Source organism: Falco peregrinus, chromosome 1 (genome assembly GCF_023634155.1).
Source record: "Falco peregrinus isolate bFalPer1 chromosome 1, bFalPer1.pri, whole genome shotgun sequence".
Lineage (NCBI taxonomy): Eukaryota > Metazoa > Chordata > Aves > Falconiformes > Falconidae > Falco > Falco peregrinus.
This window is the reverse complement of record NC_073721.1, coordinates 77369756-77392110: the sequence shown is the minus strand read 5'-3', so window position 1 is coordinate 77392110 and position 22355 is coordinate 77369756. Positions and strand designations below refer to the sequence as shown.

Genomic DNA, 22355 nt, shown 5'->3' with positions numbered 1-22355 from the left:
AGTCTTACTTTAGGAACACAAATTTTAAGAGCCTGAGTCTGAAACCTCTTTGACTAAATTCACAGAGGTCCGTATTCACCTTAGTGCAGTAAAAACAGTAAATTGCAAGGCATTTGTGATTATGATATGCCTCTCAAACTTGGCACCACTGGCTGACATTCACTGAACGTATTACCAAAAGAGGTAGAGCGGAGAGACTTTGGCCTTAAGGCGAGATTCAGGTTTAAACAGTTTAGCAACTCTACTTCAAACTTAAACCAAAACATGTATTTGTGGTGGGAGACAGAAAACGCGCAGTATTGGTTTCTGAGGAATGTCTGGATGTAGATTAACGAGTCCATGCTCTATTCAAGTCAAAGTGAGCAAAGGCAGACAGAACTCATAGATGTACAGCTACTTCTACAAAAGGAGTGAAACCCTGGCCAGTATTGTTGAAAAGCCTCTGTATCCACTACTGAGTTGTATCAAGTAACTCTGAACAGATTCTTGTAAATTTACCTTTTCTTTCTATCTTCCAGCACAACAGAAGTTCTGCAAAAGTCACCCAGCCCTTAAATACTGTGCATTTTTTTTTTTCACTTTGGCAGTTAGTCAACGAGGATTGAATCATGTCCATAAGGAAGTTACAGTTTGTATGGTAGCGACTGGAGCTGAACCAGCATATATGAAAACAGATCTCTGCCCTTTCTTCTTATTTCTTATCCCTTTGGGAAGGTATTGTCCGAAATCAGTACTGTGGTATATACAGTAGTGCGGCTCAATTAGCGTCAACTTTAAAAAACAGACAAGTGTTTTTTCTCCTAGCACAGTAAATTGTTCTGTTCTTCTGACAGCTTTATGTGCCGATGGTGCATTACTTTTCATGGACCACCATCATTTGCTGATTCTATGGAAAAAAACCTGCCTGTTACCTCTGCATAGCCTCTTACACACTCCCTTCTTATCCCCGTGGAGCAGCAGGGCACTGGTTGCCTCTAAAGGAGCATGCTGATCCCCTGGATCCAAAAAGTCACTCTTTCCTTTTGGGTAGCGATCAGAACTTTTAGAGGTCAAGGGTTGTTTGTTTTGTCTAAACCAAGTGCAAAATCTGAGTCAGTGTTAACATTTCTGTTCTTATTTCCCTACTGCCATCAGTGATTTTTATCTTAGCTGTGGGTAGCCTAGGTGTTAAGAAATAAAATAACAAAAGCAACCAATAATCAGCTGAAATCAAAAGATGTGACTGTGCAGAGGTAGTAGACACATTTGGCAAGGAACCATTTTTGCACAATTACTTTCCAGAATCAGGCCAGACTACACAATCTGGGTATCTTCACGTAAGCTCAGACTTCCCAGCAGAAACCCCTTACCTAGCTCTGCATTCAGGCTTCGCAACACAACCGCAGCCATTGCAGTGATGTAGTTAAAGAAGGCCTTCACAAAGTTTGTCTGTGTGTTGCTCTCAGACACAGTTTGGACATGTTGGTCAAAAGTTCTCAGCAGGAGCTGTGTTTGATTCCAAACCAGGTGCTTCTCCAGCTCTGCAGGTCTGAGAGAGGCCTGCTGCTCCAAGGTGCCAAGCAGGCTTGCTTTACAGTCTGGTTTAAGAGAACAGACATACATACATCCAAGATTCAAGTATTAAATGCCAAAAAGGAAGGAGGGGGTTGGGGAGAGGAAGAGAGAAAAGTCCTTTAAACTAATTTCCTCTCTGCGAGTACAGATCTCAGTCTGGGCATTATAATCTTACTGAAAGCAACTAAATTTTCACAGCAGAATAAATCAATGGTTCATCTAAACTGGTAATCACGCCTCTGAAAAGTTAGAAATACATTAAGGCAGGCCCTAAAATATAGCTATTTGTGTGTCATTAACACATAAGCTTATTCTAAAACACAGGTGTTGACAAGTCCTTGTGCTCCATAACATTTAGTAGTTAGAACTTTCCTAAATATTTTCTCATTAAACATACAAATATCTTTAAATATTTTACAAACACCTACATGCCATTTAGAAATTTAGCGAAGGGGTGTGTGTGTGCTATATAATGCAGAGAGCTCTGAGAAGAGGAACTGTGGAAGACTTCTTCAGAAAAGGGTGAGATGTTTTATGATAGCACTAAGAAAACTGCAAGGTATTATTATGTTACAGTAGCTTTTTAAGTTTATCTCCTTTTTGTTAAAAAACAAAAAAAAAGCAACAGTAAGGATACACCTAATTATTTATAAGCTGTCAGGTTAAAATACACTTTAAAAATTCCTTGTTAGGACTGAAGAAAAGTAGGACAAATAATCTCAGTTGTACTCATTGATATTTTCCTTTCTTCTCTGGCAAGTTCACAATTTTAGCTCTGAAAACAAACACTCAGAATATAAGAATTACAGATAAATCTTACACTTTGCACTTATGATTTAAAAGATATATATATTTATGCATATGTCAAAGAGCATTACTATTGGATTTACAGCTGTCTGGACAAGCCAAAATAAAAATTTAGATCCATTTGTCAGTCTTCATAATCACAAAAATAACTCACCCACAGAATGCTCAACACATGTCAGCGCTTTTAGGATTTGATCCAGATTTTGTGATAAAACAATTTCATTAGTAATACTTTCTTCAGTTAAGGCAGGGTAGCAAGCTTGCAGAAGGTCTACAATACTGCATCGAAAATGACTCCCTGTCTTTTCATCTGAGACCTCTACAAAAAGAGAGAAAGAAATAGCAACTATAACAAAGACAGAGATATTTTGCACAGAAGGCCCACAGAACCAAAATTTTAATACAACTAGTTTGCCAAATTCAAAGTGTTTCAGTTCATTCAGAATTGAGCTTGCATGTCCTGTCCTCCTTGCTTTTTTTTTTTTTGTTTTAAATACCAAGCTAAAAAATGTAAACTTCAAATTTCCATTGCAACAGAAGGCAAGAATTTGATTTGAGCACATTTTAACAGAAAAATCTTACCAGCATAGCACACTACCTGGCTTGGATTGCCCTTGTGATGTGCAGGAATAGTTGAGAATTTTACTTATTTGCTGCAGAACTGCTGGGAAACCCTTTACACCTTCAGAGTGCAGTAAAACAATGTCAGGTCGGTGGCCTGGAAACATGATAGTGCAAAGGTGGACAAAATAAAATTTAGAAGCGCAAAAAGGAGAAACTAACACGAAAGTACAAAACGAAATTTAATTAAGACTCAGATGTTAGCACAAACATCACAGCACAGAGAGGCATTTTCTGTTCCCAGGCCCATGTTGATAAAGACAAAAACCAAAACCCTACCCTGAGTTTCAAGGCTGTTGTGCAGTCTTCTTTCTGCTGTTTCCAAAAGCTGTTTGCAGGTCTTCCAAAGATGGCATTGAGTACAAGCTAGGTCAAATGCCGCCATGGCTGAAGGACTGAGGTCCTCAAGGACTTTCTGCAGAGGATCAGTATGCTCCAGCTGGATGTTGCTGATCCAGAAGTTTTCTTGGAGAGTAGGGGCAAGACTTCCAGAAGTTGCAAGCAATTTATCAGTAACATCCGAGATGGAATAAAATACCATACCTACATGTGTCAGCAAAACACAAAATTATTAATTAAACAGCATATTTGTCTCAGCTCCTGTCATTATTCTCTAATCCTTTATGAAAATAATTCAATAGGTGGCCTGCTTCATGGACCAATTACTACAGAAAAACTAATGGGGCATCAACAGCCAATTTCAGCATTCCTAGGCTCCCTTTAACTCAAAAACCCACAACTTCTTCTTCCAAATGATTGTTGTATTCATTATGACAGTACTCAAATTGCTTTCTCCGTCACCTTTTATGAGAAGAACTCATAACGCCCGGATCTTACCAGCTGCTGCTGCATTCCCAATAGCTTGCAGTGTCGAACGGCCGCTGCCAGGTTTCCTGATGCCTCCAGTGCCATCTGATGCTTGGTTCTCAATATTGTGCTCCACTCTTGCCATTTCTCGTACTGCCTCTTGGTAGCGCTCCATGAAAATCAATTCACCATAGCAAGGTGAAGTGTCCAGATTAAACATCAAAGCCACCTTTCAGAAATAAGAATAGACATAATTACAGGACATGTCAAAAGACGTTTTTGAAGGTCAAAGAGCTTTGGGAGGTTTTAGAGGAAATAGAGAATCCAATAAAACGGACTTTAACTGAAAAACATGGCAGACTGAAATGGTGGGGTTTTTTCTACGGAGTTTTAGAGTGCCTGAAAAACAGGAACCTTAGAGACATTCTTAAACTATTTTTATAAAGCTCAGCTATTCTTTGCTGCAAGGCTAGAGATAAATCAATTTTCATAAACCACACCTTTCAGAATGACTCTATTTCAAAACACTATGTAATGAAATGTATCAAGTTGGGACTCCAAAGTGAACTATTTAAAACAAATTCTTTTTAAGTGAGTAATATCTTCCAGAAATTTAAACAGCATAGATAAGCACAGCTCTGCAAGGTCCTGTTATCAAACCAGCAACAGCACACAAATCAATCATTATCATCAGCAATATTGAAATCCAAAGTAACAAAGCAAAACAAAATGCTTCTTTTTGGCCTTGTAAGTAGGAAAAAGACAAAGCAGCATGCTTGATGTCAAACAGAACTAATGAGTTGAGCAGTAACCTGCTGCTAATGCAATGCTTAAATGACATCTGAAACTCAGCCAGGTCACTGCTTTTTGCAGCAGATTCAATCACTGATGCATCTCAGGATGTTTTTTCAGAGCAGTGGCCCAAAAGCCACACAGAGAAAGGTATGCACAGCTGTGAGAGAGCAAAGAACTACAAATATGCAGACTGTCATTTTCAAGTTGTTCTGCCTGTCTTCAGTACCATGAATTCAGCCTCAAAACATACCTTCTTCAAATAAACGTAATCGCCACTTTGGCTGTGCTTTGGGTAAGGAATATATTTACACATTCCTGCTGAGCTTACAAGTGGTAGAGACTCATAGTTTTGATTCACTGACTAAAGTAAGCCATGCAGACGCTGCTTCCTGAAGAGGTTTCACATGAGCTCTGTGTCCTTCATTCAGCTGAAACACTAAGCTTAACCAGCTCTCATCAAACCTTTTCATGCTTTGAGAACCCAGGTTTAGAGAAACCATTATTATGTAACATGGAAGAAAAAAAACCCAGCATGCTTGGGATGTTGGTTTGGAGTATCTTTGTTCTTTTCACTTGCTTCTACTTCTGAAGTGACCCTTTCACTTGCAATGCAGATGCTGCAGCCCTATGCTTGCTAATGCAGAAGAAGCAGGAGTTTAGTCGGCAATCACAACCACAAATGTCAATACCAAATTCATTTTTTAGTTGCACCAAATACATGTAACTCATTTACCTGATGGGCTTCTACAAAGTTTCCTCTCAAAACACAAGAAACTAGCAGTGATTCTGGTGGGGAAAGCATCATAGGAATGAGGGGATTTTGCTGATGTGGTCTCACCCGGCTTTCCAAATTACACGAGGCAGACACATTGCTGCTACTTCCCTCTACAAGACAACAGAATTAATCAGTATACTATTATGGAAAAAAAATTTCACCAGATAACAGCCAACTATCAGATAATAGCACTTCACATATTTAACACAAAAATAAAGGAGCAGACTAGCAAGAAAGTTTTAAGGTAAAGGGGTCAACATAAACATCTTGTTAAAAATTCTTGTAATATTTCACTGTTTGATGAGAACTTTCAGTTTGGTTCTCAACCAACTGTAATGCTGTTTAGCAGCTACATAATGTGGACACAATGCTAGAGCACTGGTTCAACATGGATAAAGGGAGAAGTTAAGTACTGGACCTACTAAATCAACTTAGCATGCCTAAGCATGTTTCAGGTTATATGACTTCTTTGACAGTTTGCACATCACTACATTGCATACTGTTTCCTGCAAACCAAAAATATCAAGAAACATCTAATTTTCTTATTCCAGAAGAGGAAATATATACTATTCTAATTAGAAAAAAGGTCAGCCAAAAATGGGAGCTCTGAGAAATGAAAAGTTCTAATTCTGTCCTGCATACTGCATTAACTAGTCAAGCCAATACTTCAACACACACATTGACAAGACAAAGAAATACTACTTTTGAGGTTTAATACCTGAGGTACTGGTGTTTAGCTCACTACTTGTACTTTCTAATGATGGACTGGAAGTTCCCTCTTTCCCATCTAAAATAGAAACAAATCAAAACCAGCACATTAAATGCACTTTTTCTAGACAAGGTAATTAAAATTGACTGCAATTAACAGATCAGGCACCCGCAAGAGATCTTGAAGTGTATCTCACTAATGAGCCATGTCTATGATAAATGCAACAACTACTGATTTGAAGAAAATGTTAGTCAAGATACTATGCTGGGGTGGCCCATCAGTGACTCATGTCACATACTTTAGATCTGCTTATTTTGGAACATCCCACCCCAAAAGCAGACACATGTTTTAAAGGCTAAACAGAAAAAGGGCTGGGAACCCAACTTTCTCCTAAGGCTGCCAATTTAAGCCACAAATTTCTGTAAATTCACATCTTAGATACTATTGTGATGGGAATGAAAATATACCAGTCACTGGATATAGTGGAGAAAGGGAAGAATTAGTACTGTAGTTGTAAAGTTCTCCCCTGCCCCAGATCAGACTATGTATGAAAGAAGTTATTTTCCTAACTGAATTTAATTTAACTATCCTTTTAGTTGTGCAGATGAGCTTTAGGAAAACAACCTCAACCCATGTGGAACTGGACTAAGACACTTCAAACCAGTTAGAAAACTAAAGGAAATAAATCTAGTTCCCTGCTCCCAGTCCATCAAATCTAATTGCATTCAGCTATGAGCTCAGCAAAATTACACACATTTCAGAGATGTCTTCCCCAAGTCATTTTTACAACCCACCTGTCTTGTATCTTTGAGATCTACACCGTTTCTTAAAGCTGGAGCACCTGATTAAAGAGTAGTACCTCCTGGAAGCTGCAAGTTGATGTTCTGTGAAACATTCAAGCAAAAACATTACTAAACAGTTATTTGTCTGCCTTAAAGAATCTATCAGCACATCCACATAGGCAAAGCTATGATGGCAAATCTTTCAAGGGAACACAGCTGATCTCAGCTAAGAGCTCTTCTACAGTAAAGTTTAAACCAGCACCTTGACGTAATTTTGATGCAATTCAACTAATACTGTGTTTTTCACATCCACAACCAATGGGGATAAGGAATTGGCTAGATGGTCACAAAGAGTTGTGGTCAATAGCTTGATGTCCAAGCAGACACCCCTGACAAGTGGCGTTCCTCAGGGTTGTACTGGGACTGGCACTGTTTAACATCTTTGTCGGCAACACGGACAACAGAATCGAGTGCACCCTCAGCAAGTCCGCATGTGACACCAAGCTGTGTGGTGCAGATGACCTGCTGGAAAGAAGGGATGCTATCTATCCAGAGGGACCTGGGCAGGCTTGAGAGGTGGACCTGTATGGACTCCATTAAGTTCAACGAGTCCAAGTGCAAGGTCCTGCATGTGGGTCAGGGCAATCCCAAGCACAAATACAGGCTGGGCAGAGAATGGGTTGAGAGCAGCCCTGATGAGAAAGACTTGGGGATGTTGGTGGACGAAAAGGTCAACATGGCTTGGCAAATGTGCACTTGGAGCCCAGAAAGCCAACCGTACCCTGGGCTGCATCAAAAGAAGCGTGACCAGCAGGTCGAGGGAGGTGATTCTCCCACTCTGCTCTCGTGAGACCCCACCTGGAGTACTGCATTCAGCTCTGGGGCCCCCAACATAAGAAGGACCTGCTGGAACGAGTCCAGAGGAGGGCCATGCAGATGATCAGAGGGCTGGAGCACCTCTGCTGTGAAGACAGGCTGAGAGAGTTGGGGTTGTTCAGCCTGGAGAAGACAAGGCTTTGGGGAGACCTCCTAAGCAGCCCTTCAGTACCTAAAGAGGGCCTACAAGAAAGCTGGGGAGGGACTTTTCACAAGGGCATGTAGTGATAGGACAAAGGGTAATGGCTTTAAGCTGAAAGAGTAAATTTAGATTAGAAATGAGGAAGAAATTCTTCACTATGAGGGTGGGGAGGCACTGTCACAGGTTGCCCAGAGAAGCTGTGGATGCCCCATCCCTGAAGTGTTCAAGGCCAGGTTGGATGGGTCTGTGAGCAACCTGGTCTAGTCAGGGGTTAGAACTAGATGATCTTTAAGGTCCCTTGCAACCCAAACCATTCTACGAATCTACATTGCTTGGAATATGCTACACTTTCTACACACTCCTGATCAGTATTAAGCGTTCTTTCCCATCTAAATGAATCCTATGATTCTAACTATACAGAAAGATAGGTATAGTCCAAATATATAAGCAGTTAGAAACAAGGTGAAAAGAATTAAAATAGTAAAAGGGAGAGTTTGGTTTGTCATTAAGGTTTTGCTGAAACAGCTTGGTAATGCAGGGTAGTATGAACACTGACTCAGTCAACAATTCTGGAAATGAGCAAGTAAGGGGGGTGCCAGCTCTTGAGACAGAAAACCTGAGACATGCAGTGTCAAGAAAAGCCAGCCACTTTTCTCTGGAAGATGTTCCCAAATAGCTGTCATTATTTGTCACAAGCCAGGACACAACAGTACAGAATCCCACAGAAAGCTGCTGCCTGTCCAACAGAAACACTGAGGGCTGCCTACTCAAACATAAGCCCCATCACATTCCCTCCTTTATAGAGGGAGACCTGAGAAGTTTGGAAGCTTGGAACATTTAAGGTCCATACTGCCCAGACTTCCTTGGGACGTGGACTTGGCATGGACCGAGATACACAGCAAGCCACACTACAATACAAGCAGAAAACTGATAGTAGCAGCGCTAACAAGTTACAAGATAAGGAGAAGGGTGGGAGCAGGTTCCCAAGTGGTGTTCTAGCTACTCCTGAGGAGTGACCTGCACTCCAAAATAATCCAAGTTCCTCTGATACATGTTCCTAACGGGTTTCCAGACCAGGCTAAACCAACACTATCCATGAATGTGATGAGTTTATCTGGCTTGCACTGGATCACACACCACCATGTCCCTTCATATCACTGCGCTGCCAACATAACTTGTGATGAAGGGGCAGAAGAAACACAGGGAAACTGAAACTGTGCCCACAAAGGGGAGGGGAAAAGAAAACCAACCAAGAAACCCCAAACTTTCTGATTAGAATAGAGACAACTCCTATTGGAGAACTGTGCAAGAACCAGGTGATCTCCAACTAGGTCACTCTCTTAATATCTGTCAAAATGTGCTCCCTCAGTAATATGCTCAGGGAATTTAATCTCGAGACTATTGCCTGGACAGCTGTAACAGAACAACGTTGATTTATCAGAAAGTGTCAAATACAAAGCCTACCTGCATTTCTGTTACTCATCACCACCTTGTATCGCCAGTGAGCTTCGGAAAGGTATTTGGAAAACTGTAACACACGACTTCCAAAGGCATCTCTGCTTGCAGAAAGATTCAAGCACTCAACAAGCTCCAGCTCTTCATGAGGCACACTACGGGAGTCCCACGGGAGAGAACTCTGAATTTCTTCCAGATGGTTGAGAAGCAACGTGAGGAAGGCATCCATGGCCACGTCATCTGCTATAAATCCAGTAACACCACTGGTGAAGTGTTTCAGATCCAGGTAGTTGAGCCTAGAAGTTTCATCACAGCTTTTGTCATCTAATACTGAGTCATAAAGATCTTGGGTATCTGTGTGAACTGTCTGAGCAGTTAACAGATGCCTCTCAAATTTCTTTTCAGCCTCTATTAGGTGCTGTGGACTTTCTGAGGTGGAAGAATGCCGACTAGCACTGCCTTCCACACTCACAGTAGTACTCTTTTTGTCAAGGTCATCATCCTCTGCATAGTCCTCAGGTAGAAGAGTCTCAGTATGGAGGTCACTGTAGGAAACAAAAAGCAAGGAGAAGATGTTCTCCAAAACCTCCAGGCGCAAAGGAATAGGAATGCTCCTTAAGAACTGCTGACACTTCACAAGGTACTGAGGAAATACTGAAGAGCAATCTGTATAATTAAGAACAAAAATAAAGAACATTTACAATGTTTTCCAGGAGCTCCCTCCTCCAGCCTTTGCCCTTTTAAGAAAATCCTAGAAGAGGGAACTGTCCCAGTGGCTCAGCGCCAATCATTTCTCCACAAATCAAGTAAATCTATGTCCAGCATTTTCCATTTAAAAAGGTAGCGTGCCTCCTGCCTCTCAGTAATGCCAATTATCACCTTGTGCAATGACGTGCAAACTCAGATTACACCTATTTTAGCTATTAAATCGGTTTTAGCTCTGGGGAATCACAAGCTCTTACAAAAGTATCCCTGCCACTTCCATCCACAGGTATCTAATATCACCTTCTTTTTGCACTATATTCTTAATACAATTACCTTAAATGTTTTAGAACAAGGCAGGTAGCTTATTCATATCTATTACTACTAAAAGTAACACCACCGTAAAGAAATGCTATTATACTTGTTTGCAGAGCACTCATAACCCATTGACTAACAACATCATTTGTACACATGGTGCAATATTATCCCCATATTAAGCAATAATTCAGAGCCCTGCAAATGTAGAAGTACACGCTACTGAACCTGAGAAAGGAAGCCAATCACCTGCTGGTTCTCCAAAAGTTGCATCTTCAGGAATATCACCAAGGTGGTTGTGCACACAATCTTTGCACTTGGAATGCTTATGTGAATTTACACAGAGAGCATAGATAGCATACTTCATAGCGCAAAATGCTCGAAAGAGTGCCAGATTGCGTTGCTGACTCAGGGTGTTAGGGAGTGTTGCTGCTGTGGAGGAAAATAAGAGTGGTGAAGGAGTAGGAGATAGACAGGAAAACAATTTTCTCCTGCAGTTACCACCCAACTATATTTATCCACACTTTCTTCCCCAGTGTTGCCTCCATTCCAGCTTTACTCTATCTCGCTGTTATTTCACAACATTTGAAAAAACCCAACAAACAAAATCCACCACAGAAAATTCCAGTCTGGATCCCCTTCTGAAAAGGACATTTCCTGTGAAACTGTGTTACAGGACCTGGCTACAGCACAGAACGATTGAAAACTGCTCATGACAAGTCTCATTAGAGATATGTGGTTAAGCTACATTGCTGCATTGACAACACAGGGACAGACTCTGCCTTGTTCCAGCATCTTAGAATTTTGTGTTCTATCACACGGTAGATAAGTAGGGAGATAGTGTAGCCTGGCTACGACCATAGTGAGAATAGAATACCACCACCTCTACAGATTTACATTAATACATACCACAGTTGATTCTATCCACCATGGCTGGCCATATAGATCATATATAATCTGCAATTGATTACAGTCCCACAGTTTCCTTTTATACATTTATGATAAAGGCAACTTGCAGAAGCACTACACCTGCTCCTTCCCCTTTTTGGGGTTTTGTTGTTTTTTTTTTTTTTTTGAGAGAAGAAGGTGTCACATGCCAGTGACATGATCCCTTCTTAGTACAACAGATCAGAGCTGCAAATTATGTAAAAGTCGCATTATCATCCCCTTCACCCAAAACATAATATAGTCACATATTCTGTTGTGTTAGGTTTAGATGAATTATCCAACTAATGTACAAAGGTTACAAATCCACCCACCCCACCCCGCACCAACAAAAAACCAAAACCCCAGACAATGTCACATTAGTGCTTGAATCCACTATCCTATATACTTATACAAGGGGTAGATTGTCCCTCTGCCTGTCGTCACACAGGGGAAGCATTAGCCAAGTTTTTTTAACAAAGCACTGGTCTGATGTACTGATAATGTCCCCATTCAAACTCTGGGACTGAATAGCATTACCTAGAACGGTGTTTCAGCACTGTCCTCCACAAGTCTTGAACTCTTCTCCCAAGTAACAAGTGATAGGACAAGAGGAAACGACCTCAGGTTGTGGCAGGGGAGGTTTAGATTGGGTATTGGGAAAAATTTCTTCACCAAAAGGTTTGTCAAGCATTGGAACAGGCTGCCTAGGGAAGTGGTTGATTCACCATCCCTGGAAGCATTTAAAAGACATGTAATGCTTAGTGACATGGTTTAGTGGTGGACTTGGCAGTGCTAGGGTAAGGGTTGGACTTGATGATCTTAAAGGTCTTTTCCCATATAAACAATTCAATGATTTCAAAGAAAAACAGCAGCCTGAACTCTTCTTCAAACTACAGACCAGCCAAGACAAAAGCCCTGAGAGCACAGTTTGAACCCAATTACTCCTTATCATTGCAATTCTAAACAGCTGCAATGGTGGAAGCTATAATGAGGAAACATCCAAGTAAGAATCCTTTGCAGAATCCACATGGCCACAGAAATGCTATAATTCACCAGCAGCTGTACACTAATACGTAGCACTCAAAGTTCTCAATACCACTATCTTAAGAGGACTTCAGGGAGGTGAAGCCAGAGATCTGATAAATATTTCAGTCCTCTGAAAAAGCAAAATCGCTAGCTGGAGACACCACAAGATACACACTGGTAATCAAATGCAAGTTTAATACAATTTTGCCTCCTATGTGAAAAGACCTGGATGCAGTGAGTTTGTGTCAGTACCCTCTTCTAAACCAAAGATTTTCCTTGTACCAATACTGAAGAACTACCCTTGAACGATAAGCACTTGTTTTTCCTATGCCAGAAATATTAACACCTTATTCTTGAATTATGTAACTCATGAGGAAATATCTGCTCATAATTTCTTTTGTTAGTGTGACTGATCAAAGCTAGTGTTACACACTGATCTGAAGATTGCCTGAACATAACTGTCAACCAGTAGCACTACTTCAGTTTCACTACTGCAGCTGGTGGATGTGTCAGAAAGAAGGGGAAGTATGTGGGATGAGGGGACAAAAAGGCCTGTTAACACTACCAGACAAATCAAAACTTCATGACTCCTCCCTTTAAATTTCAAAATACATTATTTTAAAAGAGATTCTATTAAACTGTATATAAAGTTATCTGAACTTTACATTAATCACTGGGCTGAAAAGAGAGGGAGGACTTGTCTTCCATTAACTAGTTCCATAAACTAAGGTGATCTGAAAAAAGAAGAGAAACCACAGCTAGAGTTCTTTTGCTGCAGTCATGCAGCAACCAGAAGACACAATGGAACTGCCTCTTCCTGGGTTTGAAAAAATTTAAATAGAAAAGAATTAAAATGTAAGAACTGATTGAAAAAACTTCAGCAACAACAAAACAATTTCAGGAAGTGAAACCAGAGACCACAGAATGGGTTGGAAGGGACCTTAAAGATCATCTAGTTCCAACGCATTCCACCTTCCACTAGACCAGGTGGGGCAAAGCTCCATCCAACCTGGCCTCCAACATTTCCAGGGATGGGGCATTGTACTGGGTCTGGCTGAGCCCCACAGCAGCCCTCAGTGCTGCACTCATATTGGCAGCTAGAAAAGTGGTGATAGCACACCAGTGTTTTGGCTACCACCGAGCAGTGCTCACACAGCACCCAAGCTGTCTCTATAACCTCCCCCTGCTTCCCACCCACCCCGCCACCTGCAGTAAGCTGGGGGTGGGCAAGATCTTGGGACAGAGCCAGGACAGCTGACCCAAAGTGGTCAATGGGATATTCCATGCCATACAATGTCTGCTCAGATATAAAAGCTAGAAGAAAGAGGGAGGAAGGTGAGGGCATTTGTTATTTATGACACTTGTCTTTGGGCGCAACCACTATTCCCAGGAAGCAGGGCTTCAGTAGGCAGTGGCAGAACATCACCTGCTGATAGGAAGCAGAGCATAACATCTTTTGTTTTCTTTCACATCTGCATGTGTGACTTCTGCTATTGCTTCATTAAACTGCCTTTATCTTGACCCACAAGGGGTTTTTTTCCATCTTATTTTCTTCCCCTACCCCATTCTGCTGCAGAAAGGAGTGACAGAGCAGCTTGGTGGGCACGTGGTGTCTAGCCAAGGTCAACCCACCACAGCCATCCACAACTTCTCTGGGCAACCTATTCCAGAGCCTTACCACTCTCACAGTAAAGAATTTCTTCCTAATATAATCTACATCTACCCTCTTTCAGCTTAAAGCCATTACCCCTTGTCCTATCACTATGTGCCCTTGTAAAAGGATATATAAGAGAGAGTCTTAAATCATTACATCTTTGAAGACTATTCAGAACAACTGTACTGATAATTTTAACAACAAAACCTGTAAAAATAGGACTAGAAACCAACACCTTAACAATGTGATACTGGAAGAGAAAACTGCTTCCCATTAGGCAACCTGGAAAATTTGTGCAAGATCCATCACTGAGAGCACTCCGTGTAAGTCAGGTTGATATTACATATGCACAAATTTCCATCCATAGAAGGAATAAAGCACAAAAAATTGCAGCTTCTCAGGTTCAAGTACACACAGGAAGACTGAGCTTCTGTATCATTATTAAGAGGCTCTATCAGGATAAAGCACTCAAATAGCAACAGTTGAACCTGGACATAGGCCTCAATTCAAGAGTGTACAAGGAGAGTCACTTCTAAGTGAATTCATGTATTTAGTAATCTCAGCTATTTTAGGCACCAAACTGGAACACGGGAAGATGAGAAGTGAAGCAAGAGGGATGTAGCCGCAGCCCGTAGGTAAGCCCTACTGATTTTAATATTAAAGTAGATTTGGTAAGAAAAAAAAAATCACCAAAATTCCCATTTCGGATTTTTCAAAAATGAAGCCGTTATAGTATGATATTTTGTTAATTCTATCTGGCTTTGCCCTTTCATTTTTAAATTCAAGCACACATATGGCTGAAAATCAAAACATACACTTACTTCTCAAGCTAAGGATATTAAACAGTATATGTTACAATGACTAGCACATATTGAGCGTGTGCTAAGTCTTATTACCATTTTGAAAACTCTTTCACAGATCTGTCCTTGTGAGATCAGAGAGATCTCACAACTCCTTCTTGGGAGACAATTTACTCCCCAAAAGGATTCTAAAATAATTGCCACACACGCTCTAGTTTCCTTCTGCAGAATCGCTGATAAGCAGTATCTTTCTTATTTTAGAAGAAGGTAAAAAACTCCAGATTCTTCCTGGCAGAAATACTGAGCAACACATACTTGACGTATTGGGTTTTTTCTGTGTTCTCACGACCCCTACACATTTACCCTGCATCTGCTGGTCTCTAGCAGGAACTTTCTGAAGAAGCTCAGTAACATCGTCTTCGTTCAGTGCCAGAAGATTAGTGAGATGATGAAGAGAGTACACTGCAGTGTGGCAATCTAGACTGTGCAAGTGTTGCAAAAGAACCTTCCTTGGGATAGTAATACTGCAAAAGAGAACAAACAAAAAGGTGACAAACAGATTCAGGTCTCTTAGCAATGTTTAAACACATATCTCCCACTAATTCTGAGTCAACTAAACTACTGCAGTTAAAAAGAAACCCAAATAGTTTAACTAATGCCTACGAAGCAATTTCAAGAGCTTGTGATATACAGTCACTAGGAGATGATTTGCCAAGATTCACAGAAAAGAACACCATTTCTATTTGCATACATAAACTGACTAATAGATTTGGCAAGACAGTTTGGAAAAAGTCCTTCTGACCATTTTACCTGTTTTGCTGTATGCACCATTCAAGAACTTCCACTTGAGCCCACAGCCCATCACAGAAATCTTTTAGTACTGAATCATTGCACAGATCCTAAATGGGAAGACAAATAAAAGAAATCCTTTACAACAAATCTTCTACTCAGGCAGCAGAACCAAGCCTGTGTCACATATGGGATGTTCATAAGACTTCTTTATCCAGATGGTAACTTTCAAGTGCAGAAAACCGCCAGTTTTATCACAAAGCCAGCAAGGAAGAGCTGTTCTGAAGGAGCATCAGTCAGCCTCCACTCAACACACCCACAGACCATGGAAAGGTGGCTACATCCCTTTTCAAGGTTAGCTTTCAAAATGCAAATTATGTTTAACAACAGTCTAAGACACTAACATCTAGAAATAACCATGTACTAGAACAGATGATATACTGGGTAGCAGACAGTTATTCTCCTTTTCCATGGGCTTTTCTACTACAGATGCCTGCCTGCTAAAATCAGATCTAAGACTTCCACTTTGCAGAGGCTATCGAATAGACTTTTGGTCTATTACCATTAGATGGCAACTCCCTTAAGGCAATACCAGCCTAGACCTGCCCCAGCGATCCGGCAGTGCAAAGCTCCCAGACTCCCCACCTCTGTCATCCAAGCCACTTGCCTGCAGACAGGTATGATCTGAACTGCAACTACACCCTCAGAGTTAGAACCCTCTCTCTTCTTCAGAGATGAAGACTTCCCCCAAAATAAGTGGATCTTTCAGTCACAGCTCTTATCATTTATCATTTCATTTTGAGAATGGGTATGGGAAATTTCCAAGCTACCCTGCTGCTGAACTCAAGTTGTTGTGACCAGAATTAGTCACCCTCCAGGGATGACTCAGTGGATGAAACGACACCCATCAAATGTCCCCAGCTCTTTGCAAAACTAATCAGCAACCATTGCTGTCTTTCTTATGTTAACAGCCCAGGCTGAAGAGATTATGCAAGAGAAACTTTCAGAATCTCCTGGGCAATCATATGCCCTGGACTCAGACTGGAACACAGCCACTTGCTTTCTGCTGATTTACCCGAGTTTTGTGAAGAGTCCATAGCAACGCTTTTGCCGATTCCAAGCTTTGACAATGAGTCCATCCAAGCAATACCAAGAGGCGGCTAAGGGGGTTGAATTCTCTCCTCAATAAGTTGTTCAGTCCTGAGTAGTCTTCTCTTTTCAGTAAAGTTAATGCAGTCACCTAGAAAACAAGAGGAAGAAGTATTTATCTTTCCATAATGCAGAGACCTGTAATGTCTGGCAGATTATGTGAGCAGTCACTTCAGTATTAGCTTCACTAAAACAGTGAAGTTCTGCACCTGGAACCTTCCTAAATTTGTTTCCCAAGCCACCAGGTTACTCTTCAGTAAAACTGTCATGAGAAAAACATAATTTCAAACGCTTCATACAGAGCCAGCTCACACTCCCTCACTACATTATCTTTACATTCTTTCTATTGATTATGTCTCTGTCACAGGGATTACGTAAGAAACTTGAATGAGCACATTATTTAGAAGCGGAAATACAGTTAATCTTAAAAACTCACGCTTTAACAGTGAACACCTACCTGTATTCCATTTCTTTTATCTATGTAAATACATTCAAATAATTTAACACATACCACGTCTTCAAGCTCTTCAAAATTAAATTTTACCTTGCGAACTAGTCTCACTGCGCCAAGACTACCAGCATCAGGAAAGCAAAGCAAGTAGTTTGAGATCATGGGGTAAATAAAGCAGTGTATCCAACAAAATTACATGCAGGACACAGGACTTCTTAAATTCTGAAGATCTAATCTTCAGTCTGCATGCACATGAACTTTTCCAAAAATCTCATTAAATGGTTTTAGTTCATCACACAGCTGAAAGTAGGGGAGTTATCACTGGCTACCTCATTGTTCCTGTAAGTCATGACTCCTAGTAAACACTATGTGAATACAAAGTGCTTCTGTGCACCACCGGGATATGTTCAATACAGGGACTAACTTTAGCCACCGTTGGGTTTCTCCTCTTAATGATTTTATGGCCGTACCAGAATCTGTTCCAGAAAGTGCTTGCTGCTGCTCAAGCAGTAGAAATAGGCCGTCTTCCAAGCAGAAGCCTCTTCAGGGTCTGAGAACAAACTCATCACAGTTCGCTCTGTATCCAGCTGCTCAGCTGAACCTAAAAATCATCACAACAAGATTACCTTCCAGTACAGAGGGGTACCTTTGAAAGAAGCGTAACTGCTGTCAATTTAAACTGAGAAGCATTCAACATTTCCTCAAAAATTAATCAGCTGTTAGATGTTAACAGTTAAGACTCTCCGATATTGTTACTGGAATAACCAGAAAGCCAAGCAGAGAAATTAACAGAAAATAAGCAGGGCAGACGGTTTCCTGGTTTCATATCTGGACAGTTGTTAATATAGCAAAAGCCTGCTCAGCACATAGATTGTTTGCATTAGCTCGGGTCACGCAGCCTTTCTTTCTCTAGTCATATGCACCTTATCCCATGTTGCGTGAATTCTCACTTGTGCTCTGAGATGCTATGTTGCTTTGCAGGGCCTTAGCAAAGATTTGTCCAGCACAGGAACTTCTCAGATCTGTGCAAAGCGAGATTTGAACTACTCCCAGTGAGAGTGATGCTATCCATATCTCCATTTCTCTTCCCCCAGGAGGGAGCACTGACTGTAGTTATTACCAGAAATGCCGGAGTCTGCCACATCACACCAGCCTGAACTTCCCTTCAGCAATCCCTGAGTGAAGGGAGGAAGATACAAACCCTACCGCCTTGCACCTCAGTGTACAGAAGTGAGCAAAAGAGAGTAGGCACTCTAGCTTTTCCCTCCTCGCATGCTCACCTGCCACCCTCCTACCAAAAGCATGGGCACCACTTGCTATTTAGCTTCAACTAAGATCCTCAACTAAATGTACCGTCATAGGGAGATAGACAAAAGCTGTGAAGTTACAGCCATTACAAAAACAATCGCTGGGCTCTGGCAAGAAAGCAGGTAATCAAACTGCATCTTCTTTCCAGCTGCGATACCAACCCACTCCACATCTCCTTTGACTTCTAGAAGTTTTCTTTTCCAGTATTAAGAGCCTTGAACATTTGGGGATTACTGAGGTAGTTGAACTGTCATTGGCCTGAAATGGAACATCCTCCAGCACAAATAACCTCCAGCTGGAGCTGTACCAATAAAAACTTCATATAGAAATGGAGAGTCAATTTTCCAGTTACAAGAAATATTGTCAGCAGGAGAAATGCTAAGCAGATTAAAATAGAGCACAACAAGGGTGGTAAAGGAAGTGCCAACAAAAGAAGACAACATGGACTACAGAATAGTAAGGAGAGAGCCCTGGGGTTCCTATGACAATTCCTTGCTTTAAGTCATTTTAGCATCATCTTTTACAAGACTCAATGGCTTGTTAAGGCACCTTCACACAAACACTGCCTGACATCTTGACAACTTGCCTGTTAAACGCCTCAGTGACTTTGTTAAACAAATGGAAACCAAAGCAAAAAGTGAAACTAACCTTTTCGTATTGATTTTGACACCAGAAATTTTTCTCTTGTTCTTTCTATGAGAACACTGCTATACAGGCTTAACAGGCCATGGCTCTGTTTCCTCAGCATACAGCTTAGTAGCTTCTCCTCTCTCAGCGGGCTTCCCTCAGCCCAGCATACATCCAAGAGCTCCCTGAATAGGTGCCGTACTTCATCGGCCTGATGCTCCACCTCAAAAGTCACTATACTAAGAGCAGCATAGATTGTATCCACTAATTCTCTTTGATCTAATCCTGCTGAAATCTCAGAACTGCACTGAAGCCTCTGCAGAGATTTCAAGGAGTCACGAAGAAATTCAACAAAGATGTTTTGTAGAGAATAATAGTGCTGGAGCAAGGAGCTGTGTGTGCCTTCTTCCTCTTGGAAGAACTCCAGTAGGGCTTTTGCCCTCTGTGGAGCCCGCAGCAAAAGCTTCCGGAGAGCTGAAACAACATCCAAACTGAATCTGTGAGAACAACCATCTCTTCTTTTCTTATCTGTGACGTGCTTGTTCTGGCTGCACTCAAATGCTTCAAACAGTTCCTGGTAGGGAAATAATAAAAAGAGTAAGCCTTTCAGATGCCACTAAAATATGAAATATATTACTTTTTAAAGTAGGAGAAACTTGAAAACAAGAAGCTAAATCAGTTTGGAAACATCGCTGTTATCCAGGAAAACCATTAATAATGGCCTACTTTGTCCAATATCCTTGCTAGAAGAATGGATATGCCCAAATATGTTACAAAATATATAGATTCCTGTTACAAACAATTACACTGTATGAGCCATGTGCTCATAAGCAAGTTACCTTAGTTCACAGGAAGCTCCTATGGGATGGCTGAAGCACTACTGTATTCTACCTCTTAGCAACATATTGATGCGACTATCTTCATACATCAGTAAATGCATGATGATTCGTGTTCGGTCTTTTTTTTTTTTTTTAATACCTTTTTTTAATTCCAGATTCATACCATCTGTCTACTAGCTGCATCATCCTCACCAACACTAATTCTTCAGACTCAGTTAAAACTCCCAACAGATTCAGAAGCCATTTCCCAGACTCCTTTCTTAAGCAACAGTAATTTTTCTTGTTAACAGAAGCAAACCTACAATTCCAGAACTAGGAAGAGGAACACAAACAAACAAAAAAGTCCCAATTAATTTTCCTAAGAAAGAGAGGGAAGGTGAGGGACAATCCAGTTGAACAGCAATTAAGCAGCGCTTATGGCACTTCTGGATCTATGTGAGTGCTGTCCTTGGCTGGAAGAGACAACTTAGGGAATATGGAGGGGAGAGGTGGCTGGTGTGTGCAAAAATGAGAATATTAGCAGTGGAAGAAAAGGCCACAACATCCTTTTCTTTATTTGCTGGATCAAAACCTAACTCTTACCTACTAACATGCCTATGATAGTAACTGTGAAAAGATAGGAAGTTGCTGAATCTCTTTTTTCTTTGCAATGCTGTTGACAATGGTGGAATCTTTCATGACCTTGGGAGGTTAGATGGTAATATATACAGACTTTGCTAGTCATTAAAATAAATTTGCTTGAAGTCTGTTAATCAACAGTCAAGTTTACCTTGTTTGCTTTAATCTTATAATTGTTAATTCTGTATCCTTAGAGAAATACTGAACACCTTTCCCTTGTATTTAAAAGCGGAAAACAGCTTCTGAATATAGTAAGTTTTCATTTTCCTCTTAAGAAAAGGCATACAAACAAACAAACAGAGTCTTCTAAGAGTTAGAACCTGTGAATATTCCACACGTCAGGTCTAGTTCTGTTGTACCCAACATCAAATTAGGCCAGTTCAACAGTTAGTAACTCTCCTGATTTTCTGTTCTATACTTGCTTTTGATATTACTCCATCTTTGCATATTTCCATGTATTAAATAAATCAGTCTGCATGTATTAATTAATAATGGAAAAATGGTCCTGGACCTCAAAGCACACATCATACCAATTACCCAATAAAATGGTCCAGCACAGCACCTGAAAACTTGCAGGAAGGGGACAAAGGACCATGGAGGGGATGAAAATTAAGATCATACGAAGAAGAAAAAGAAAACAAACATACATCCAAAGTGTGCTTGGCTGACTATGGCTTGGTTTGGTTTACAGTGGGTTTTAGCTTTATGATTACTAAAGGCGTCTATAGATGTAAGACTGTGGCAAGCAGGTGCAGTCAGGAACAAAGTGTTATAAAGACACGTAGAAAAGCTTGCTCCTTTTGCCTGCCTATAGCCTCCTCTCTAGCCAGAGAAATCACTTGCAGGCACACTGGATTAACTTTAGAAAGATGTCTGAATTACAGTGACTTACAGTTGCCTAGAAAATTAATAACATATTAGTATCTCAGGCAATCAAGTTAACAGGAAGTACTAACTTTGATCCCAAAACCTGATAAAGTTGGTATTCTGCATATCTCACAAGTAGTAGGGCACACTAAGTAGCTCACCTTTAGGACTTCCTCAGAGACATCTTTCTGCAGTTCTTCCAAGAACAATAAAAATTCAGTTTCTCTCTGAAGAACAACTGGAACAGGTTTCTGAAACAATACATGAGAATGGGAAAGACATTAGCCAATAAAACTTTTATTTACATTACCTTATAAAAATAATCTTATCTATTTCATAAACATTTTGAGGCAGACTGAAATATGTCACTGAAGACAACCAATTCTCAATTAAAGGCTATTCCACAATTAGGTTCTGCTCCTGCACCAGTGGATTGCATTTACCTATACATCTGGAAACGGAGACAAGTGTCACTGTCAGGAATTACATTCCTATCAACTAGAGACATCTTTCCTCAGAAGGTAAAGAAAAAATGCAAGTCTAAGTAGTAGCAAGGACAAATTACTAAAAAAAAAAAAAAAAAAAAAAAAAAAAAGCCATGATCACACATCCCAGTGTACCAATTAAAAAAAAAATAAATGGCTAGTTTCTCCCTTACTCATGAAACATACTGCACTTGTCTGTCTGAAAACAGCAATACAGAGAGCACATCCCTCACCATCTAAAGCCTATAATGTAAGAAAGGTGCTACACAAATGCAGAAGTCGATACACTCACGCTTTCCATTTACAGAGATGCTCAATGCTAAAAAGCCAACTTCCACTAACTAAACAAAAAAAAATCCTGATTTTTCTCTCCAGTGTGGAGATTAACAGTTGTTTCTTCACAAGTTTGTTAAAAGCGAAAGCAACGTATCTCTCCAGCTACCTTGAGAACTTAATTCAACGAAACATGGGAAAG

General features: G+C 40.6%; 1 protein-coding gene across 6 annotated transcripts in view; it reads right to left on the bottom strand.

Annotated features, from left to right (window-relative positions):
* The window catches only part of ZFYVE26 (zinc finger FYVE-type containing 26), a 52534-nt gene that overhangs the window by 27748 nt on the left and 2431 nt on the right, over window positions 1–22355 (bottom strand). For 3 of the 6 annotated variants that reach the window (XM_055798474.1, XM_055798502.1, XM_055798491.1), the window contains exons 4-19: window positions 21557–21646; window positions 19093–19645; window positions 17607–17737; window positions 16612–16776; window positions 15558–15646; window positions 15111–15271; window positions 10569–10772; window positions 9333–9989; window positions 6863–6952; window positions 6078–6146; window positions 5318–5469; window positions 3820–4018; window positions 3262–3525; window positions 2960–3079; window positions 2516–2680; window positions 1350–1577 (exon numbers count right to left, since the gene is read on the bottom strand). In XM_055798474.1, the coding sequence (XP_055654449.1) occupies window positions 1350–1577; window positions 2516–2680; window positions 2960–3079; window positions 3262–3525; window positions 3820–4018; window positions 5318–5469; window positions 6078–6146; window positions 6863–6952; window positions 9333–9989; window positions 10569–10772; window positions 15111–15271; window positions 15558–15646; window positions 16612–16776; window positions 17607–17737; window positions 19093–19645; window positions 21557–21646 (3337 nt within the window). Of the gene's footprint in view, window positions 1–1349; window positions 1578–2515; window positions 2681–2959; window positions 3080–3261; window positions 3526–3819; window positions 4019–5317; window positions 5470–6077; window positions 6147–6862; window positions 6953–9332; window positions 9990–10568; window positions 10773–11804; window positions 11930–15110; window positions 15272–15557; window positions 15647–16611; window positions 16777–17606; window positions 17738–19092; window positions 19646–21556; window positions 21647–22355 lie in introns of those variants that run through there. The other 3 variants (XM_055798479.1, XM_055798483.1, XM_055798510.1) reach the window with 3 other exon arrangements.